Source organism: Herpailurus yagouaroundi, unplaced genomic scaffold (assembly GCF_014898765.1).
Source record: "Herpailurus yagouaroundi ecotype Mexico unplaced genomic scaffold, PumYag 182, whole genome shotgun sequence".
Taxonomy (NCBI): Eukaryota; Metazoa; Chordata; class Mammalia; order Carnivora; family Felidae; genus Herpailurus; species Herpailurus yagouaroundi.
In genome coordinates this window covers 52,162,640-52,186,342 of record NW_024412413.1, presented here as the reverse complement: position 1 = coordinate 52,186,342, position 23,703 = coordinate 52,162,640, and the positions used below count along the sequence as shown (strand labels likewise).

The 23,703-nt window shown below is 40.0% G+C and overlaps 1 protein-coding gene across 1 annotated transcript in view; it reads right to left on the bottom strand.

Moving 5' to 3' along the window:
• Window positions 1–23,703, bottom strand: part of WIF1 (Wnt inhibitory factor 1) — a 70,835-nt gene that overhangs the window by 24,548 nt on the left and 22,584 nt on the right. Inside the window, exon 3 of the mRNA XM_040491505.1 lies at window positions 2,730–2,838. Coding sequence (XP_040347439.1) covers window positions 2,730–2,838 — 109 coding nt within the window. The remainder of the gene's footprint in view (window positions 1–2,729; window positions 2,839–23,703) is intronic.

Below are 23,703 nucleotides of genomic sequence, written 5' to 3'. Positions count from 1 at the left end.
TTTTTAACGTTTTATTTATTTTTGAGACAGAGACAGAGCATGAACAGGGGAGGGTCAGAGAGAGGGAGACACAGAATCTGAAACAGGCTTCAGGCTCTGAGCCGTCAGCACAGAGCCCGACGCGGGGCTTGAACTCACGGAGCGCGAGATCATGACCTGAGCCGAAGTCGGCCGCTTAACCGACTGAGCCACCCAGGTGCCCCCCTACTGTCTTAATGTTAATGTTTTGCTCCAGGGAAAACCACCTTAGCTTGACGATAGCTAGGCCTCCACTGTCTTGGGAGTCTTCTTTAGCATATGAAAATCTCACTGGAAACTTCCCCCCGGACTTTACCTCCCCCAACCCCGTAGTATATAACCAGTCTCTCCTCATGGCCCCAGGGCTGCTCTTCCTGCCCACGGGTCCTGTCCCCATGCTTCAGTAAAATCACCTTAAAAAAATTTTTTTTTAACGTTTATTTATTTTTTGAGAGACAGAGACAGAGCATGAGCTGGGGAGGGGACAGAGAGAGAGGGGGAGTCATAGATTCCGAAGCAGGCTCCAAGCTGTCAGTACAGAGCCCGACGCGAGACTCGAACTCATGAACCATGAGATCATGACCTGAGCCAAAGTCGGACGCCTAACCGACTGAGCCACCCAGGCACCCCAGCATCACTTTTTTTTTGCACCAAAGACATCTTCAGGAATTCTCTTTGGCCACTGGCTCCGGACCCCGCAAACCCCACTATCACCCCCCAAAAACCTCATCATAAATTACCACTTACCAGCTCTCGGGAATAAGAGTTACCTTCCAAGCATAAAAGTAATAGGAAAAAGTGACAAAGAAAAGAATAGTTTTGACCACATAGGATTTTAAAGACTCTGCATATCGCCACCTTAAAAAAACTAAATAATAAATTGAAAAATATGCCATAAAGTATAAATAGTTAAAATACAGTGAGCTTTGAAAATAAAGAGCACTATTATTTCAAATATAAAAATGAGCATAGTACACAGACATTTTACATTGTCTAATAGAGGCAGGAAAATGTCTTCTGCCTCTATTGAAATTAAAAAAACAAATGAACACCCAAGAAAACGCTTTTCATTTTTTAAGTCAGCAAAATAGTTGATGTGATTAATAACCCATACTGATGAAGTTACAATGAGCCAGGCACTCTCCCACACTGCTAGCCGGGGCAAAGGGGCACAGCCTGTGTGGAAAGTAATGTGGTATTTTGGCAATTTGTTCTAAAAGCCTTTTAAAATGCTCATAGTTCATGTCCTTTGACATAAGAATGGTACTTCTAAGAATTTATTTTAACAAAATAATGAGATGAGCTCTAAGATTTTGGTATACACATTAGTCCAATAAGTATTTTCTGAATGCCTGTTCTGTGCTCGGCCGTGTGTTGGCAGTCATGGGGGATAAGACGAGCAGGTTTTCTGCTCAGTGACCATCTAGTACTTTGTAAAGGATGTTTATTGTGATATTTCTAGTACGAAAACCCTAAAAACAATCTAAGTAACACACAATAAGGGAATGAGTAAACCAATTATGGGGATGTTCATAAAATGGATAATAAGGGCATTAACAGCGACTTTTGGAAAAACCTAAATGACATGGGAAAATGCTTATGTTAAAATGTTAATAGTAAGAAAAAAAAAGTGCCAAACCAAATATGTAATATTATCCCAATCATGGGAAAATATATATTCATAAACTAGAAGGAAATGAACATGTGTTTGAACACGTTAACATAAGTGATCTCTGTACTTTTCTAAAAGTCTTATAAGACCTGGGCTATAGTCTCAGCTCCATTGCTTATTACTCATATATGACTTTGGGAAAGTCAGTGAAGGCTCTGATAGGGAAAAAATTATAAGATGGCCGACAGAGCTGATAGGGGAACTCCAGACCCCGCTCAAAGACTCCCCTTCCAGGTTCTTCTTCCTGCCTTGCTTGCCTTGCATGCCACATTACTATTGTGGAAGTAAATGACTATAAATTGTCCTCCATGCTTATGCTGGGGACTCAGACCTTAGGAGAGGGATCTCCTCTGAGCCCACCAGTGTGAAATAAACCTCCTGCCTTCCAAGATCTCCGAGTGCTTGGTTCTTCCGCTAGGTGATCCAGACCAGGTTCCGTAACAACTCATAGGCCTGAATTTTCTAATTTGTAGAATGGAGCGTTAATTCTGGCCTTGACTCCTTCCCAGAATTCAAATTAGATAATGTATGAAGTGCTATTTTGCAAGCTGAAAGCTCTAAACAAATAACCCATGCTTTATTTTCTTAGCAGGGAAGGGTGATAAGCTCTCAAATATTAACTCCTTTCTTCCATTTTTCCATGTCTTTTCTCTCCTTCAAACTCCTATTTAATACAATGCTCATTTTGAGGATGTTTCTCTTGATTGGATTCCATCTGCCCCAAGTCACTTTTTTTTTTTTTTCATACTTATTGGCCAGATATATCTCATATGGTGACTTTCTTTAATCTGTGGTCACTTACCAACTGGGGCTATGTAGAGTCTTTAGGAAATCATAAAACTGCCAGTTAGTCACTCCTGTCCTAATGTTTTGCCTAAAGGAGACAGGAACATGCCGAGCTGCCCTAAAATCAACAGATCTCTTCAGGAAAACATTCCACAATTCATTCCTCTGATGGGCGACTTCTGGATCTTAAATATTATTCCCATTCCCATTACATTTTAAATGTAAACCTTCCTCCGAGGCAAAGACCACCCACCTGATGCCTTGTGAGGCACTGTTCCCAGCAGAGGGACATTGACAGTTGGGTCTGCCATGATGCCTTTATCCAGGGAGCGTAAGGACAGGAATTCATAGAAGTACTCTGCCTACAACAAAAGGCAATGACAATCAGTACCATGGGAACCACGGAGCTTGGGAAGGCATTTCTTCACTGGTCATTCCTTTGAAGGGAAAGTGACATTTTTCACTATAGGAACTCTGGTGGAGCACATGACATCCAAAAAATTGTGTAGGCAAAACTCGTCCTTCTGGATTTTAGAACTCCAGGCATTAGACTCTGGAGAGAAGTGATGCTTTAAAAACATTAATGACATCTATCCAAAATATCCACAAGGCAGCCTTTTCGCTTAATATTACTTAGTTGCTGTCTTTTAAAAGGATTGAGAAAAACATGCTCTTGAGGAAACAAGTGGTGTCAAAACAATTAAGCAACTGTTAGTCCTTACACAATCAATCCACTTCGGCTTCTTGGGTCATTCTTTAAGTCTTTTGATCAGAGTTTGGAAAGCTGTAAGATCTAAGGGAAAAATGAAAGCAGTAACTTATTGGCAAAAGAAGATATTGAAGTCCAAAATTTAATGATTTTGCTGTTGAGATTTATTTTTCAGTGCCATTCCCTTTGGCAGGATTACATTTAATGTCTCAATTTAATTATGGAGAGAAAAGCCTAAAAGTGCAGAAGCCACTGCCGCAATATGGCAACGAGTGATAAAATTTTACATTCTAAACATTTAAATTTTCCCACTAAGTCTAGTAGAGAAGAATAATTCCTCCTACTTGAATACCCACGAAACACTGAAACCAGCGAAGTCTGATCTCACTGGAGAGCTTTGATGCTTAACTGATTCTCAACTGGGTTATTCAAAAGATTGGTGATAGAAACAACGTGTTCTTGCTTGGGACTAAAGAAAAATCAATAAATAGTGTAGATGCCAAAATGAGAAGCGAGCTGAGTGGTTCTGCAGTTATCTGTAGAGATATACAGAATTTGGATGGGTTCATTAACTAAATTATTAATTACATGAATATGGGTTACAAAGAAGTTTAAAAAAAGAATATGGCCTTTCTTTATGTTCAGTATAAAATTTATTTCCCAGTATGGAGAGTATTAAGAGATACCTGCTAGACATTCACACAATTTTTTGTCCTAAGTCATAGAATCAATGTATTAGGTGTTAAGGACTTTGTAGGAGGATGATAATGCAAAGGGGTGATCTCAGCTGCTATGGGGACATTGGCTATGCTTGCAGCGTGTTGGAAAACACTTCCTGGTTTCACTGGACCAAAGGAAGCACCTTAGTTGACTAAATTCCCACTGTGGCCCCTTCTTTGGGTTGTGGCAGTGTTCCAGAAGACCACCATGAAGAGTCCTTGGTAACAAACTTTCATGAATTAATTTTATTAAATTCATTCACCAGGAGGGCCCTGAGGATAGAGTCAATTCCTACCCTGATGGAGGAAAGGCAGAGGACTGCAAGTCTGATGAAGGAAAGAAGTGTCATCAGGAAAGGTAAGTCAGTTTGGAATGAATTCCTTTGAAAAAGAGAACGTTATTTCCGACCTTGTGGTAAACTGACAACTCTTAAATGTGGGCTACTTCTCAGATAGTGTTTCATGAATCCAGGTGTTTTAAATGGCTCTGCCAGCTGCACTTCCCTCTACACTTTACTGGATAATGTTTATCACTTGACATTTGGTTCTAAAATATATTTTAGTTGGCATTGTGAAAGGATTTAGTGATACATACCCTTATAATTCATAACTTTGGTTTATTTGCTTTATTAAGTACAGTAATAACAACAACAATAACATAACAAATGCCTGCGTAATGCACATGAGGTCCCAACGTTTAACACTTGTAGTAACAGTACATATAATGATGGAAAAGAGCTGAGTGGACAGAACACAAACATGCTGAAAATGAAACATTTCAGTGGCTGGATTGCTTCAAATACCATTTAACAGGTCGTCATTTGCTGCTCATAATTCTATCTTTGAGCTCCATCACTTTATAAATGAAATCTACCTTTATATGGGTGATATACTTTAAAAGAGAATTAATAAAAATATAATTAAAAATAAGTTAATTTTTTTGTGTGTTACTAAGAAAAAGGATGAAAGACTAGCCATCAATATTAAAACAATGATTGTGTATGATTGATGCTAACTGATTTTTTTCCTTTTCCCTCTTTTCCAAATTTTCTACATGGGGTTCCTTGCCTTTTATAGTGAAATAAACCCATTTATTTAAAAACCAGACATTTATTATGTATCCTGCTTTCAGTTCTGTGTGGATGATGATAATCATTGGCTCCGTTTGAATAATTCTCTGATCACAGATGAAATACTCTTTTTTTGGACTTCTATGTAGGCTGTGCTCATGTAACAATTGGATTTAAATCTCTTGCTGGCGTACTTGCTTTAAGAAAACAACATTTACTAAGAACGTAGCTTCTGAACATGTCTTTCAAAGACTTTTGATGATGTTCAAAGAATGTGGAACTGAGAGTTTTACTCAGGGTCCAGAAACAATTCCATAGAGCCACTGGGTCTCCTGTTGTTGCTTTTGAGTTTGGCCACGTTAAGTAGGCTGGCTAATTAGTTTCTAATTCACATTGGCATGACTGCTCAATATGATGTTTAATGGATTTGTCTGGACAGTCAACATTCTCATTCTTATCAATAATGAATTTCACACTAGAGGCTGTAGGGTGTCTCTTTGATTTCTCTGAGAATCAGTGAGTATCAGTTTTTCTACTGCAAATCTAAGACTATATCATAGGGCAGGAATTGGTCAAAACAGTTTCTTGCTTGGATTTTTATTGGCAATAGGCAGTTTCTTTTTTTTAATTTTTTTTTCAACGTTTATTTATTTTTGGGACAGAGAGAGACAGAGCATGAACGGGGGAGGAGCAGAGAGAGAGGGAGACACAGAATCGGAAACAGGCTCCAGGCTCTGAGCCATCAGCCCAGAGCCTGATGCGGGGCTCGAACTCACGGACCGCGAGATCGTGACCTGGCTGAAGTCGGACGCTTAACCGACTGCGCCACCCAGGCGCCCCGGCAATAGGCAGTTTCTAGAGAAAGCTTTTTTTTTTTGTTCGTCTTTCTTTCTGAAGATGATAATGATGCTATAATTTCTGAAATCTATAATTTCCTTCATACTTGGTATATATTTTTTAAAGGGGCTTGCCTATCTACTGTTTTCATTGCCTTCTTAAAAATCCTAATGTGGAAACTACTTAGAAATTGACCAACCTGGGGGGTCTGATGGCTCTGTCGGTTAAGCATCCAACTTTGGCTGGGGTCATGATCTCATGGTTCAGGGGTTCAAGCCCCACGTCAAGCTCTGTGCTGACAACTCAGAGCCTAGAGTCTGCTTTGGATTCCGTGTCTCCCTCTCTCTCTGCTCCTCCCCCACTCATGCTCCGGCTCTCTCTCAAAAAGAAATAAACATTAACCAAAAAAAAAGCTGCAGTTGCACAATAAAAAAAAGAAGAAAAAAAGGAAGAAAGAAATTGACTAACGCTTTGTCTCTGATCTCGACACTGACTTCTTTCAAAGTTTCACTTTGTCATTATAAACGGATCTACCCAAACCACGAGTACCATATAAATATTTCTACAAATAGATTATCATCACCGTGTGGTAGAGATGACATATATTCCTCATTTAACTTAAGTATTAACTTAAATAGCTAAAATATTTCCCTCAAAGTTAAAATGGCTGATGAAATAAGCGATAGATTTATAATGTCATATTTTCAGTTCTAGACAGGACTTTCTGTTTTTACTTTATTTATAATATAATAAACAGTCTTGGTCCCAAACCTCTCCACTGGAAAAACTTATTGGGGGGCAAATAAAACTTACATTCTAGGCCAAAGAACAGCGAGCTCGCTTTAAAGTTTGGGAACAAGTTTCAGAGATTGTAGATTTATTACTTAGATAAAAGGAACTCAGAGCATGAACTCTAATAGGGAGGTGGCATATTGGAGAGCATGAAACCTCTATTAGGGAAAAGAACATTTTGTTTTATTAAATGACACTAATGGAAACTCAGGTAGAGGTAAGCAGGGTGCTTATTTAAGAAACACATGAAAAGATCGCCTTGTATTCAAACAAAGAATGGGCCTATTCAGGAGAATAATTCACTTCTAAATTAAGTTGCTGAAAAATCTTGCTGGCCTGGTTCGCCATGCAGTAAATTTTCTTTTCATGGAGAAGTATAAAAGACACCCAAATATTATCAAGAGAGGAGTTGAGTGCTGGAGCAAGTTAACTTGCTTCCAAGCAACTTGGCTGACTATTAAGGTTGTTCCTTCCAGAAGAGATGAAGACATCATTTAAGCGGCAAAATGGAATAAACTCAGAAGGCCCTTCACTCTGGCACTCTTTCTTGGGTGGACTCAGCGAGAGGAAGCAGAGAACTACATTGGGAGGAACAGGGAGAATCCAGGATTTATCATCTTTGAAGTTATGGGTTTGTGGTGCATACTTAATCTAATAAGCACAATAATTACAGGAACCTCTGAGTTAAGAATCAAAGGTTTTTCATAAAACCATGGCTCTCAAACCTCTTTTGACTTCATGTATCATGATGCTAACCTAAGTGTTCATGAGAGAACACTAAAGCAATAGTGGGATCAGGGCTGTCCTAAAAAAAATCTCAGGCGATTTGTAGATACAAAGCATATAGATATTGTAAAGTTTGAAATCTACAAATAATTTTTATTGAGTGTTTACTACACTCCAGTCACTGTTCATTGAATTCTCACAAGAACCTGGTGTTATTATAGCATGCATGTTTGTTCAGATTAGCCAGGCATTCAGTGTGAGAATTACTAGGAGGATTTGAAATAGTTCCTACACTGTATGTGAAGGGCGGGAAGAAATCTCCTAAAGTAAGCATGAAAGGAAAATAGTTCAATGTCAAGTCCCAAACAAAATGAATAAACACGCCCAATGCTTAAAATAATCTGACGCCTGAATGTCTAGACCAAAAATTGCCAGATCTCACATTCTTCCTGGGCATTCTTCTTGTCACCTCCCTGCAAAATTTCATCCTTCAAACTCACAACTCGTTATCTTTGGATGCTGTGACACTCTGTGGATTCTTCTCCCGTGTCTTGATTTTCCTGCATTTCCTTATTAACTCTTCTCCTCTCAGCTCCTGACTGTAAAAATCGCTAAGACTCAGGCCTCCGCTCTTCTCTCTTTATATTCTATCATAAAACTCATGCACATTCACAAGTTGAACTATTTCCTTTTGGGCAATGATGCTCAGTGTGAACCATTCACACTGCCTCATGGCCATGCTTGTGTGCATGGAGCTTGAGTCATTTATCTTCCCAAACCAGCTTCCTGACTCGATGTCTTTGTATCTGTCAACAGTATTATCATTTTTCCAATAACAAAAGTACTGAACCTCTGAGTCATTGTTTCTTGTCTCTACCTCATCTCCCAATAGCCAGACACCAAAGTCTTGTCCTTTGTCCTTGTATAATCTTTTGATTCTGTCCCTGCCTCTCACTCCTACTGCTTCCTCCTTAACCCAGCCTTTGTTTACTCATGTTGGCATTATTAGAACATTTTCTGAAGTATCTTTCTTGCTTCCCTCTTTAAAACCTCTGCTATGGGGCGCCTGGGTGGCTCAGTCGATTGAGCGTCTGACTTCAGCTCAGGTCACGATCTCGGGGTCCGCGAGTTCAAGCCCTGCGTCGGGCTCTGGGCTGATGGCTTGGAGCCTGGAGCCTGCTTCTGATTCTGTGTCTCCCTCTCTCTCTGCCCCTCCCGCATTCATGCTGTGTCTCTCTCTGTCTCAAAAATATATAAACATTAAAAAAAATTTTTTTTTAAACCTCTGCTATAACATAAGCCAATATATCTAGTGGAAACATCGGTTTTGCCATATCACAATGCTTTCCTGTCACCCCTTATCTCTGGGATAGGGCCCTCAGCCTGTCAAGTGTCCTTCAAAATCTGGCTCCAAATTTCCTTTATTTTAGACTACTCCCCAACAGAGGTCCTCTTCTGAGGCTCAAATGATGTGCTCTAAACATTACCAAAGCCATACCTCTCTATTCCAGTGTTTTCGCCTGCACTGACTGGTAATAGGACCCAAACTAGCATAGCCCTTAAACATACACTGTCCTGTATTATTGTTAAACTTTTCCCACGTGGAGATCATGGATTTTCATGTACAGTTTGGATTCTTTGTGGTTAAGGATGGGATTCTATCTTTCCCCCAACACTACTAAGGATTCACTCAGCATTGGGCACACCAGGTATTTAATGAATATTTGCTGAATGAATGAATGACCTACTGAGAAGCATCCAGATGAGTAAGCCCAGTGCATTCCAGGGCACACTGCTATGGTGAAGGGGCATGAGCCTCTGATTTTACCGACAGGAATCAGCTTTTCTGTTTTGGTAATTGCTAAATTACTTTTCTGGGTCAAAAGATTCCCTTTTACTTTGCTGTGTGGTCAGTCACTGCGGCATATGTAGAGAATAGAGAACATGTTTGAAAAAAAGAGCAATCAAACATTGACATTTGATATCCAACCAATCTCTGTGTAATTCGTAACTGTTTTATGCTTGTTTAGGGACAAAACCTTGGCAATGAGGCTCCCAGAATAAATATAGGCAGATAGTGTAGACAAGGTCCATTTATGACACATGATGTTGTCCAATGCTCTTCTGGTTCATGTTTCCAGAAGAGACCGGATCTCTTCTATAAGTTACATATATATCATTTTAATTATATGTAATTCACATAATTTTAAGTTTGTACATTTTGTAAGATTGTATAAATTTATATAAATTTTGCCTTGTCTAATTACAATATGCAATTACAATGTCACTGAGAAAGTGTGAAATGTCAACAAAGACTTTTTTCCTGAAGTCTTTTGAAACTGGCTCTAAGAAAAACTTGTTTCAAAACGAAAAGAAAAAGCTCCTCCCCATGCAGAGTAGTTATTTAATTATCTCACTGGTTTTGGCTTAATTGATAACGAAATGAACATTGCTTAGAGAATTTCAATCAGCCTAGTTCTTCTGTTCCAGTAATCATTTTTATACACACTGCCATCGACCACAGTTAGTGGGCTGGGTTGAGGGAGTAAAGCTATTGGAATATAATGGCAATATTCAAACTTAAAGTCCAAGTAAACACATCCGGGACCATGAAAGTTTTGTAAACTAAAACTGGCAGGAGATCACAGGGTTTGGCTTCACATGAATCTGAAATATCTAAGACATTTTCCATCTTTTCCTCCTCTGGTTTGGAATCACCATTGCTCATGCAAACCAGAAACAGACCTGGCTATCTGACAAATCACTGGCTAGTCACTCTCTTTTAAGATTCCTGAAGATAGAAAACCAATGTCATAGAGCACTATATTGCTGTTTTGTGTTGGATAAAACCAAAAGTGAGGGGTTTTTAATGTTTATTTTTTGAGGGAGGGGTAACAAGAAAGCAGAAAAGCAAAGCATTGGGGAATGGAGAAGAGGTTTTTCTCTTCTAAAGACCAAGAAAAAGGATGCAGTATGCAGACAAAACGGGCTCTAAAAATACAGCCCCCTTCAGCATACTGCTTTCACCAGATTGCCAAAATTTTCCACGGGAGGGGCAGCGTAGGCAGCAGTGAGGCTACCGAAGGCTTCATTCCTCTTTATTCCTCAAGGCTTCTGGGACAAGGACCTCCTCCTCCCAGTGAGCCTGCCCTAATCCAAACATCTGCAAAGTTATGGGTCAATGGCAACCCCCAACTTGGGCACTGAGAAGGCCAGTATTGGGCACTATCAGGTGGGGTAAGCAATGGGACTGGGGAAAGAAAACTTTGTTCTAAGGGGCACAGCTGGCACCCAGTGGGCCAGGGCCAGGCCAAACAGGAGGTGTGGGAAGAGAAACCTCGGGAGCACAGCCACACGCTTCCCCTGGCTAGGATGGTAATTATTGGAGAACATGGAAGGGCTCAGGAGGCAGCGGTTTGCATGCATGGTGATCTAGAGGAGACGAGAGGGAGATTTCAGCTCTGAAAAAAGAAAAGGAGTACTTTCTCTGTTTTTTTTTTCTTCTCATCTCACGATGTACATTTGAATATTTCTTAAAGCTTCAGAAGCAGTCATTGGGTATTTGTTTATATGGGGGTGGGTGGGTGGAGAGAGAATTGGCTAAGAGCTATTTCTTTGATAATAATTTAAAAACTGCGTGATTATCCTCACACATCATGGAGTACATTTATTCTTCATCAGTATCTCATTCCCTTGTTCTCACCTTCATGCAATTCACACAATAGTGTACCTTCAGTACGTCACATTTTTTAGGACAGAATGAATTTTATAAAATGTAGAAATAAATTTGTGTAGCACCTATAAGTAGCTTGAAAGGGGCAAGACTGATGTCCCATTTCTTTCAGTGTTCTTTTTAATGTAGAGTTATCTCCTGGGATGTGTATTTATTTTATTCCACTATAAAAAGTATTCGGAAATCTTTAACTGACTTAGAAATATCAGTGGGTGTTCTCAGTGATGACTTTAAAAATATTTACCATTAGGTCATGTTTGTCTTAGTTTTAGCTTCAGGTAGTTTTCTAAAATTCTTTAATATACTTTTATTGAAACCACATGGACAGTGTTAACTTACGTCTTGACAAAAGCCAGAAAAAAAACCAGACTTTCCTTCTTGACTTTATGTTTTGAAAAAAATGCATTAGACTATGTGGTAAATAAGAGATATGCCTTAATTTGACTTCTTTGTCCATATAATCACAATTTCATATATCAGGATACTATGTTACAAGATGCCTCCGATGACCAGTTTCTCTGTTCCTATCTAGAAACCAAATAGAGAAAAAAAAAAGTCTGTAATTTTAGTTTTAGATTTTAGGGAACTAGTGTTACTAGCAAAAGATTCAAATAGCAGTCATCACTATAAATTTATTTTTATACTTCAGGAAAAGCCATTGCCTAGAACATGCAGCGTAATCATCCTTTTTAATCTTCTAAGTTCCTCTAGATACTCGCTATTTTAAAACTGTTACTAAGACATGCATTATTCATCCTTTATAAGAAAATGAGAAACTGAGGCAGAGCTGAAGCAATTTCTTAGAGAACACTGATGATGAAAATCCATAATCTGAGGACTGGCTAAATCTATGGGGCCAACTTCAGTTGCCCCCTGACACTCCTGAGCAATTCTTTTAAACATGCCTGGTCTTTCCCTTTCCCCCACACACCAATTCCATAGTTTCCCCCAAAGTCCTCTGCCCCATCCCTGCTATCATTGCTCGACTGATGACTGGATCATATTCACAAAGGAAACAGAAATGGCTACACATGAATTCTCTCAACTTTTCTTCCATCCACCTACAAATAGCCCACATCCACATTCAGTCAGCTTCCTTCCCATATCCTCTGAGATTGGCTCTATCAATAATGCCATCGTCCCTCATGTATATTAATAGGACTAAAAGGTTAAAACCCAACCCTGTCGCCATGAGGCTCTCTTTCTTCCTTCCTGTCAGCACCATGCTTCCGGAGGAGTCTATACTCATGGCTGCAGTGTTCTTGCTCATCAGTCTTTGGCTCACTGAGGTAAGGCTGGTGCCCTCATCGCTATTAAAATGTCTTCATAAAAAGTCACAGATGGCCTCCAGGTTGTTACAGCCAACGAGCACTTTCCATCTTAATCTCTCCTGTATTCTCTGAAAATTTTTATTATAATCAACTTCCCTCTCTCTCTCTCTCTCTTTGTCCTATATCAGCAACAGTGTCCATGAACTCCTCCTCTCCTCCTGTCTATCTTTCTGTAATGGTCTTCCCAGGCTTCTCTTTCTATAATGGCACCTGGAAAAAGAGTTCTGAAGGTGGGCCCACACACCATAGCTTATGTGTCCATATATATGTGACTGTTTTTCTGGGCACAGCAGACCCTGGCTCTCCTCACGTTCTTTTTTTTTTTTTTTTTTTTTTTTTCAATTTTTTTTAACCTTTATTTATTTTTGAGACAGAGAGAGACAGAGCATGAACGGGGGAGGGTCAGAGAGAGAGGGAGACACAGAATCCAAAACAGGCTCCAGGCTCTGAGCGGTCAGCACAGAGCCCAACGCGGGGCTCCAACTCACAGACCGCGAGATCATGACCTGAGCCGAAGTCGGACGCTTAACCGACTGAGCCACCCAGGCGCCCCTCTCCTCACATTCTTAAAGAAGTCCATGATTCAAAAAGAAAAAAAAAAATGGTTAAGAGCCACTGCCTTAAAATGTTGATGTTTCCAGGAAACAACTCCTGCTCTCCTCTTCTTGCCTCTGCTCTCTTCTTGAAGTATTTTATCTATTTCTGTGACTTTATACCGCCATTTCAATGACCTCCAGATTTTTATCTCCACTTTCCATGCTTCTTCTTAGCTCTCAGTTCATGTTGGCAGCTGTCTACCAGACATCTCTCCTTGGGCCTAATTTATTTGAACCAAACTCATCACTTTCCTGATGAACCTGTGCACTCACATTTCTTTAGGTAGCACTGTATACCTGATTACCCAAGGAACAAATTTGGCAGTCTTTCTATACCCCTAACTTTTTTCTGACCAGGCATCTCCACAAACTATCCCTGATTTCTCAAATCTGTTCCCTTCTTTTCCTTCCCACTGTTACTACCAAAATTCAGGCATTTCTCACATAGGCTCCCATAATTGTCCCCTAACCTATCTCCCCATTAACTCATGCTATCTGGATTTATGCCTTCCAGGCTACACTATCATCCATTTTTTCCTCATAAATGCCAACTGGGCCACACCACTACTCCCATGTGAAACTCTTAATAGTTTCTAATCACGAGGAAGAGTTTAGCGACAGCTTTGCATCTGGCTCTGACCACCGGCCTCTTCTCTCACATCTTAGTTCCAGCAAACTTTGAGTCCAATCTTAGGTCCAGTAAGCTTTAAGTCCACTGAACTGCCATGCTCTCTCCTGAATCCTGCTCCCTACTCTATGCCCGGAATGTCCACTCCCTTCTCTTGTCCACCACGCAAACTTTGACTTACCTCTCCAGGCACAGGTGAAATATCATCTCTTTGGTAAAACTTTCCCCTCCCAGATTCTTCTTTCCTGCATTTTGCCCCTTATCTTTACTATTGTACTTACAGTAACAATCTGTTTACTTGTCTTCCCCATTAAATTCTCCTCTATGGAAGGGACTTTGTCTATTTTTATTTGAATCCCCAGTGACTAACAGTTTTGGTGGCATAAAAGCTTTTTACAAAAAATAAATTCAAGCTTTGAGTCAAACTATTCATACCCTAAAAAAATAGGTAAATCACATCTTACCATGTCCATTCCCAGTCATGAAACTTCTGACTTTAAATGAAACAGAAGCCCCGGATAGTTGTGAACCCTTGACTGAGAGAGGTAGACACTGGCATCCCAATCACAAGTCAGCAGGAAGTAGGAGATAACGGGGCCATGCACAAAGAGACTGAAGCTGGTCCTGAGCTGGCTCTCCATGGAGACTGCTAACAGTCCAAAATAACAACATCCACAGGCTGGGGTGAATATGGGTGAAATCTGGGCTACAGTAAGACCAACTTGGCTTGAATTCTCATTCCATTACTTACCAGTTGGTCTTGGGCATAGTCCTAGCCTCTTATCTATTGAGTGTGGCAGGCAAAAGACATTGTATACACCTACAATGCCAAGGAAGACCAAAAACAGATCTAGTATTTATGCTTATGGAGCTAGCAGACTGAAAGGGAGTTGGTCATTAACCAAATAACTAAAAAAAATTAAGACCGTGATAAGATGCTTTAGGGGAGAAGCATGTAGCATTTTGGGAATATGTAATTAGGCTTAGCTTGCCTAGTTGTCAAGAAAGGCTTGCCTGAGAAAGAATGGCAGAACTGATATCTGCTTATGGGGCAGACGTTAAACAGGTGACAGGGGGCAACATTTTTGGCAGAGGTAAGATCAGGTGCGTAAGCTCTGGCAGGACTTTGGCAAGCTTGAGGAACCGAAGTGGGGCCAGCACCTACTCTATGGTGTTTTTGCAAGGATGAAAGTAAGTAATGGCTAAAGTAGGTAACCAATGTTGACACATGGGAAGCTTTCAACAAATGGTAGTCATTATAAACAGGATCAATACACAGTTCTCTTATTGCTGGGGCATGCTAGTGGGAGTTTCTAGACAGTGGAAGAATCCACAGGTAGAAAGGAACATTCTGAGGATTTCTGAGTGTTTGGGGCTAGAGGAATGTGATCAAGGGGTTCCCATGGGTCCTGAAGGAATCAGCTATGTGCTGTGGGCCTAGGAGTAGAGTTCATAAGGAACAAGGGGCTGTGAAAATAGTCTAAAAAATATTTTCCTCTTCTGTTTAGTGCAGCTGTGGGCTTACAGGTGAGGTTAGCATAAATAGGTAAAATTGGAATTGCTGTATTTCTTTAGCTTTAAAACAAATGAGAAATGTCTTATTGACTATGATCCTACAGGGAATTTTTAGGATAGAAGAATAAGTAAAACTACACCACAAAGATATAATCAATGAAATCCAGGCTATGGGACACTATGGGCCAAACACCCAGGGTCCTCAACAAAAATTTGAAGGAATAAGGAAAGAGAGAGAGATGGAGGGGAAACCTAAAGATTAGTGGGCACAGGGTGTGCACCTTTCTTGGATTCTCATTCAAATAAACGAGCCTTTAAAAATGTATGGGCAATAGTTGGAAATTTAAACACTAACCAGATATTTGATGATGTTAAAGAATTATTTTTTAATGGTTTGGGGGCTTTTAAAAAAAAACTTTTTTTTATCTTTTATAGATATATACTAAAATATTAATAGATAAAATTACATGACACCTGAGATTATTTCAAAATATACTGTGGGAGGGGGGCATGGGTAGGGAGTATAGATAAAACATGGATGGCCATGAATTAATGATTCTTGAATCTGGGTGATGGATAAATGGCTGCTCATTTTTCTATTCTCTCAATATTTGTATATGCTTGAAATTCTCCATAATAAAATGCTTATTTATTTATTTATTTAAAAAAATTTTTTTTTCAACGTTTATTTATTTTTGGGACAGAGAGAGACAGAGCATGAACGGGGGAGGGGCAGAGAGAGAGGGAGACACAGAATCGGAAACAGGCCCCAGGCTCCGAGCCATCAGCCCAGAGCCCGACGCGGGGCTCGAACTCGCGGACCGCGAGATCGTGACCTGGCTGAAGTCGGACGCTTAACCGACTGCGCCACCCAGGCGCCCCAAAATGCTTTTTTTTAAGTTTATTTATTTTGAGAGAGAGAGAGAGCGAGAGCATGAGGGGAGAGAGGCAGAGGGAGAGAGGGAGAGAATGCCAACCAGACTCCAGGCTGTCAGTGCAGAGCCCGACGTGGGGCTCAAACTTATGAACCGTGAGATCATGACCTGAGCCGAAATCAAGAGTCGGGTTGCTTAACAGACTGAGCTACCCAGGTGCCTCAATAAAAACCCTTTTAATAAAGAAAAACAGCGAATACTGGCATTTGTGTTGAATGAATAAGCTTTAATTCATAGACAATAACACATCGCAAGTGATACAGTGATGCTTCCCCCCGGGCTGCATGCTCATTAGCTGTAGCTCCCCGCTCACTCTGGTCCTGCCATGCTGGTTTCCTTGCTGCTTCTTTTCTTTCAACGTTTTTTGTTTTTGTTTTTGTTTTTTTTATGGGACAGACAGACACAGAGCATGAACGGGGGAGGGGCAGAGAGAGAGGGAGACACAGAATCGGAAACCGGCTCCAGGCTCCGAGCCATCAGCCCAGAGCCTGACGCGGGGCTCGAACTCCCGGACCGCGAGATCGTGACCTGGCTGAAGTCGGACGCTTAACCCACTGCGCCACCCAGGCGCCTCTCCTTGCTGCTTCTTAATGTGCCAGGTACACTCCCGTTGGAGGGACCTGGCACTAACTATGCCTTCTGCTGGGGCGCTTTTCCCCCAGATAGCCACATAGCTTACCCCCTTTTAAATTTTATTACTTTCTAGTAAAATGTCATCTCATCCAAGCAGCCTTGCCTGACCATCCTGTCTGACACAGCAGCCCCCACCATGCATATTCTTATTCTCCGCTTTATGTTTTTTACTACTAGGACTTATCATCACTTGATATATGTCCATTTAAACATTTAACAAATTACGTATCTCCTCCTAAGCTTTACAAGGGCCATCACTCTCTCGTGTTCACTGCTGTATTTTCAGTACCTGGAGCAGAGCCTGTAGCATTGAAAGTGCTCAATAAATGGAGACATTGGATAAATAAATTGGATGAGTCAAAGAAAGAAAGAAGAAAGTTCAGCTAACATAATGACATTCTTCTGTTCATGTTTCAATTTGGTAACATTTTTGTTATTAATTAATTAGAATTAATTTACTTTAAAAATCTTTGCCAGGGTCAGAGCTGTTGGCTGAGATTGATCTGTAGGGTAAAAGGCAAGATCTAGGAAAATCAAATGTGTTTTGGAAATATAAGCACAGTATAATTTAACCATAATTTTACTGATTACATGATTTCTTTCTACTCAGATATTAATACAAGAAGTTGGTTGTATGAGATAAAACATTGAGTTTAATTTAAACAGGAGTAAATACTCTTATTTCCTTTAGTAAGTTCAGATCAAGAGTATGATTATTAGAGTTTCTCAAAGAGAGAGACTGAGACCTCTTCTGTAACCCTCACCTTGCCTAACGCTGTGCTACACAATACAGGTAATATGTACTACTGATTTAAAACAGTACTTTTAAAACCACATACTCTCCGTTGCTGTCTTTGTCAGAAAACTTTTTATATCAATACAAGTGAGTAAATATGAGTGTTGGAAAACTTGTAAATAACCGAACACATTGAGCACATCTGAAGGAAGTGCACACCAGCAGAAAGAATCATGGTACCAAGCCCCTCAGGTGGGAAGGTACCTGGCACATTCAGAAAAGAGAAGGAGGCCAGTGTGGCAGGACCAGAGCGGGCAGGGCAGTGTGTTTTTCAGCATCCAGCAGGACGGGAAGCAGCCCTCCATCACAGGCAAAGGAATCCAATGTTCCCAGTGGAGGAACCCCAGAAAGTGCCCACAGTAACAAGATCAGCTCTAAACATCCTCTGGGGCCACAGGAAACTGTACGCGACACCAAAGCCCTGTCTCTTATCTCTTGTCTCTGTTTCCCAGGCCCCCCACCTGCCCCCCAGCCTTTCGGCCCTAGAGGAGTTGGAGAAGAGTCAATCATGGTGCTTTCCAGGCTGCAGCTAAGGGAGGGGAGGGGTTTTAACTCTGAACGCAGTCTGGAATTTTTACAGAGCAGTGGATATTTTAAATTTTTTTTTTCAACGTTTATTTATTTTGGGGACAGAGAGAGACAGAGCATGAACGGGGAAGGGGCAGAGAGAGAGGGAGACACAGAATGGGAAGTAGGCTCCAGGCTCTGAGCCATCAGCCCAGAGCCCGACGCGGGGCTCGAACTCATGGACCGCGAGATCGTGACCTGGCTGAAGTCGGACGCTCAACCGACTGCGCCACCCAGGCGCCCCATCAGTGGATATTTTAATTACTGAAATAAGAATAATCTTAGCACTAAAGTAATCAGAAGGCATTTTATTATCATTGGCTAAGTAGAGAAAGTCCAGGATCTGCCTGAGGAGTCATCCAAAGGCCCAGGGAGAAAGTCACCTATACAGTAGGTTTACAGGGGCTGCTGTGAGAATCAGTAAAGACTGCACAATGTGATCACACACGGTGGCATTTTGCTTATTTGGTGTAATAGTTTTAAGCCTCGGGTCCTTACATAAGGATCTTAGGTAGGAACCAAAGAGGAGGCAGCATATTTCCTTTGGTAACCTCACTGTCTTTCTATTTTGCCCACTTAACATATGCCGGAATATTAGCACAAATGTGAGCCCTCCTCTATTTCTTTTTAATTATTATATGTTATGCATTAGCTTTCTCATTTCTAAGAATTATTTGCTGTAAATTCCTTAGGACTTTCAATTTCCCTTCCTAGATGTAAACCTAGTTAATGACCATGACTCTCTCCAGAGAGCTCATAGTGAACGACAGTACTTTACAGTTAAAATAAATGGGTAATGAGGCGGATGTGAGCAGACACCATAGTTAGTCAAGCTGAGTCATTAAAGAAAAAAAAAGCACATTAAAGCTGAATCAACTGTCATCTTTTAGTGATGACTGTTGATTTGATGTGATGAGAGAAAGTTCATGCACGTGGATGGGTTGATTCGGCTCCCGGATGGTCTGGAACATCGTTAACTCATACAGACTGATTCTGGCCCTGGTTCAAACTTCTCAGCCTTTGTTCTTGGGCCTCAGAGGATGGCTTTGAAGTTCAGGATAAAGCTCTTCTAACACACCATTACCAAAGAATAACCTTTTGATTATGATCTCATGAAAGTATAATCAATAACTTACATAAGTTAAAACCATGGCAAACAGTGATGGTCCTGTAATTGGACCTTTATGAATTCCATATGTAACAATCTCTGCATTAGCTAGCAGTCTTGCATAATACATATATTTCTTCCCCAAACATAGCTGTTGAACTTTCTTAAAAGGCTATGAAACTCTTCACAGCTACTGTCAGCCTTGAACTCTTCGGGCCCCTGAACTTGAGTGTGGGTACATTAACAGGCAGGATTTTTGGAAAGCTTAAAAGGATAAATAAATATTTCTCCCCGATCCAATAGACACTCACTTGTGCAAAGCAATTTAATCAAAGCCAGTTAAGTTTTTACTTAATTGTGTAGCTTGTGTGCTTTAAAAAATAGTTCAGGGGGAAAAAGACCTCCAGCAAACGATTAAAAACATAAGTAGAAAATATATTCACTTAGTAAAGGCTAGGAAGCCGTTATCCCATTATCTACATTATCTAAGATTGGTATTTACTCCTCTCTCTCGTTAAGCTAAATTATACTATTACTAAATTTAAAATGTAAGTGTTTAGGGTAGTTTAATTGGCTTCACTTTGGGAGGAAGGGCAGTATGCATGCAAAAAAAGACTTGGGAAGAAAAGTATCTAACCCATGGTCACAGTAGTTAAAAACAAAAACCAAAACAAACCAACAGAGTTCTCTGATGGATTGAAGGGGACAAAGAAGAAGTCTGAATTGAAGGAACATTTAACGACAGAATGAAAGATATGCAAGGAAAGAGGAGTCCCACCCTTTTAGACTAAACATCAGATCTTTAAGGAGAGATGAGACTATAAAGCCAAAACCAATAAATAAAGTTGGGGGACCCATCAAAGGAGTTATTTTTGTATCTTCACCCTCTCTTCACAACTATTACTACCCCCGACAGTGTCACCTTAGTTCTGTTGCCTGTTACCATGAAGTAGCATTTTTTTGGGAGCATATCTGAAAATTGCCAAGGGGAGGGGAATGGGAGATCCAGGCTTCCAGTTATAGAGTGGATACGTTACAGGAATAAAACATACAGCATATGGAATATAATCAATGGCATTGTAATGGCGTTTTATGGTGACAGCTGGTAGCTACACTTGTGGTGAACATGGCAAAACACACACACTTGTCGAATCACTATGTTGTACACCTGAAAATAATGTAACACAGTGTGTCAACTATAGTTCAATAGAAAAAAGTTGCCAAGCTAATTTCCAGCGAATTTATAAACCGTTAGATTCCTTAGTTCAAAATAGCACCATTAAAGTAATCTTTGTGACTCTACTGTCACTTTATAAAACTTCTGCACTTGTAAATATGTTACTAGCTTTCCAATTAAAATTTGAATTACTGACTCACAATGCCTTCCTTGTACCATCTACATTAAAACACGTGATATTTGATTCCATATCTCCTCTATTTGATTATATATAATTCCTAAATGCAGAGACTGTAACTATTTACCAATCTATTTTAATTGTCCAACTTCATTTAATAAAAATAATTTCAAAGCCCTATACACACACACACACACACACACACACACACACACACACACGATCAAAGAAGACCAGTACACTGAAGGGGAAAAGGATCAAGCTTTTAACATCTTCTGTTTGATTGTTTTTAAGGAGGTATCAGTGAGCTGGTTTTGGTCCAGTTTCTGTCCAGTTGTGACAGAAGGCCACAGGCTACATAAAGAGGAAAGGAAATAGGCCAATGGGAAAACCAGATGTACACAAATCCGCAGGGCCAATAAGATCTAACTCATGGCTTGTATGAATGTGTGGAAACTAAAAGGTACTGAGAAATGAGTCTCCTGTATTTTTTTTCTTTGCAAAAAAGAAAAAAGGGATGGCTTTGGAAATTATAGACCTGTTAACATCAGTATCTGTTTTTATAACTCTCACACCTTGAAGAATAACCTAGATATCAACATAGGGTCACAAGAAACAAATAGTGCTTCCTCAATTGACGTCCTTCCTCAAAAGAAAGGGCAGGAAGCAATAGAGAGTCTACCTTTATGTCAAAATCACTATTGATTGCTTCCCACAATTGGGAAGTCCAGCCTTCACTCTTCTATAGGATGGCTAAACAATCAGTTTAAGAGTTTAAGAGTTTGTGTGGTATTACATTCAGACTGGTCTTGGAAACCAATCTATCAAGATTTCCTATGAGTGACTTTTGTAAAAAAAAAAAAAAGTGTGAAGGTGCTTACAAAAGCTGTGGCCTTTCTTAAATTAAGTGGCTTTTAATACTCTGGAAGACAGAAGCACCTAAATGTTCTTAATCAATTAAAACATCTCAACACTAAAACTAGAATAAAATTTGCAGGGACAAAAAGCCAACCATTGAGGTATAAGGGAGCAGCTGAAAGTAGAGAAATCAGATCTGGAAAATCATAGTTTGTTACAAACTGAATATGAATTAGCAATCTTCTGCTATATGGAAAAAGTCAACTTGATTATGAAATTTACTGTGTGTAAAATTCTTCCTTCATGTCATGCATTAGATAGGATACTAGTATCTATTTAGAGAACAAACTGGTGGTTGCCAGAGGGGAGAGGGGTGGTTCAACAGGTGAAAAAGATGAAGATTAAGAAGTCCAAACTTCCAGTTATAAAATAAGTCACGAAGATGAAACGTACAGCATAGGGAATACAGCCAATAAAATTGTAATAACGTTGTATGGTGACAGATGGTGACTACACTTCATTGTCAAATCACTATGTTGTACACTTAACATTAAAATAGCATTGTAGGTTAATTAAAAATTAATTCAATTAAAAAGCAAGAATTGGGGGGGCATCTGGGTGGCTCAATTGGTTAAACGTTCAAGTCTTGATTTCAGCTCAGGTCATGAACTCAGAGTCAGGAGCTCGAGACCTGTGTTGGGCTCCATGCTGCTTACGGCGCCTGTTTGGGATTCTCTCTCTTCCTCTCCCTCTGCCCATCATTCACTTGCGTGTGCTCTATCTCTCTCTCTCAGGAAAATAATAATAAAATGAAATTTAAAAATACAAATAAAAAAGATTCGAGAATTTAAAAAATATTAATATCTATTTTAAATGATACGAACGAATCAGAAGGAGTTAGAAAAACATACCAAAAATCTACTGAAACCATTTAGGAAGTCTTATGAAGGAGTGTTTTTGAAAATTAAGTATTCAGACTGACTACTTTTTCAAGCTCATTGTTGTCTCTAGTTCTTCTTGTTTGTTGTTTACATATCATTCTGGAAAGGGAGTCCTACTTTGATGCAAATGAATTTTTGGCTGTTGTTCTCAAGTCCTGAAAAGTATAACAAAAAGCAACTAGATTTCATTGTAGCAAGGAAGATTCTGGATGGAGACAAAATGTGGGCCATCAAAATGATGAAACTCTGGATAGCCAAAGATGATGGCAGAGTTCCTACAGAAGGTAGTTAAAGATCTGGCCTATATGCTGAGAGAGGCTGAGATCCCTTTCTGCTCTGCTGATCGACTGTTGACCTTAAAAGACTTTTGCATTCACAAGCGGCTTCCCTGTCAGCATTCACTCTCCAGTCCTCCTGCTCCTGGGCTGTACATTGTCTACTTCTTTTTCTAATTTTTCCACTCCCAAGTTTTATCCTTTGTTTATGCTACTCTATATTACTCTTCCTGATCCTTCCAAAATTTCTTTGTTCCAGAAAATCAAATCTTTCCTTAGCACTTATTTCTAAATTATCTTCCTCCCAGAGAGTAAATATTTCTGCAGTACTCTTTCCATCAGCCTGTTTTTATTTTTTTATTTATTTATTTTATTTTATTTTATTTTTTTTTTTTTAATTTTTTTTTTTCAACGTTTATTTATTTTTGGGACAGAGAGAGACAGAGCATGAATGGGGGAGGGGCAGAGAGAGAGGGAGACACAGAATCGGAAACAGGCTCCAGGCTCTGAGCCATCAGCCCAGAGCCCGACGCGGGGCTCGAACTCATGGACCGCGAGATCGTGACCTGGCTGAAGTCGGACGCTCAACCGACTGCGCCACCCAGGCGCCCCATCCATCAGCCTGTTTTTAGAATCACCTTGACATTTTCTCTTATATATTTCCATCTTCAGCGCTTTTCTTTGGTTGTACCATATTTCTTGGGGTGATATTATTAGGGGAAATTGAAGTAATAGCAGTTCTAGTACCATGGAGAAACATCGTGTTTATTAAACGGAAGAAGGAAGAAAAGGGAGAGAGGTTGTAATTCTAGGATTGGTGGATTCTAGGGGAAAGAATTCACCTCAAAGAAAGAGCCAGTGTTCTAAAATGAACTGAAAGGAGGACATCAGAACAAAAGGGTCACCACACTTTGTGCTAACGTCATGTTGTTCTTCCTCCACAGGCAGTGGATAGAAGACAAAGCCAACCTATGAACCCAGGCTTTTAGAAACAGGCTAGCACAGGGTCAGGCCAACTCTTCAAAATCACCTGAAAACAACACTATTTTTTTTTTTTTTACACATTTTTTTTTTTAATTTTTTTTTCAACGTTTTTTTTTTTT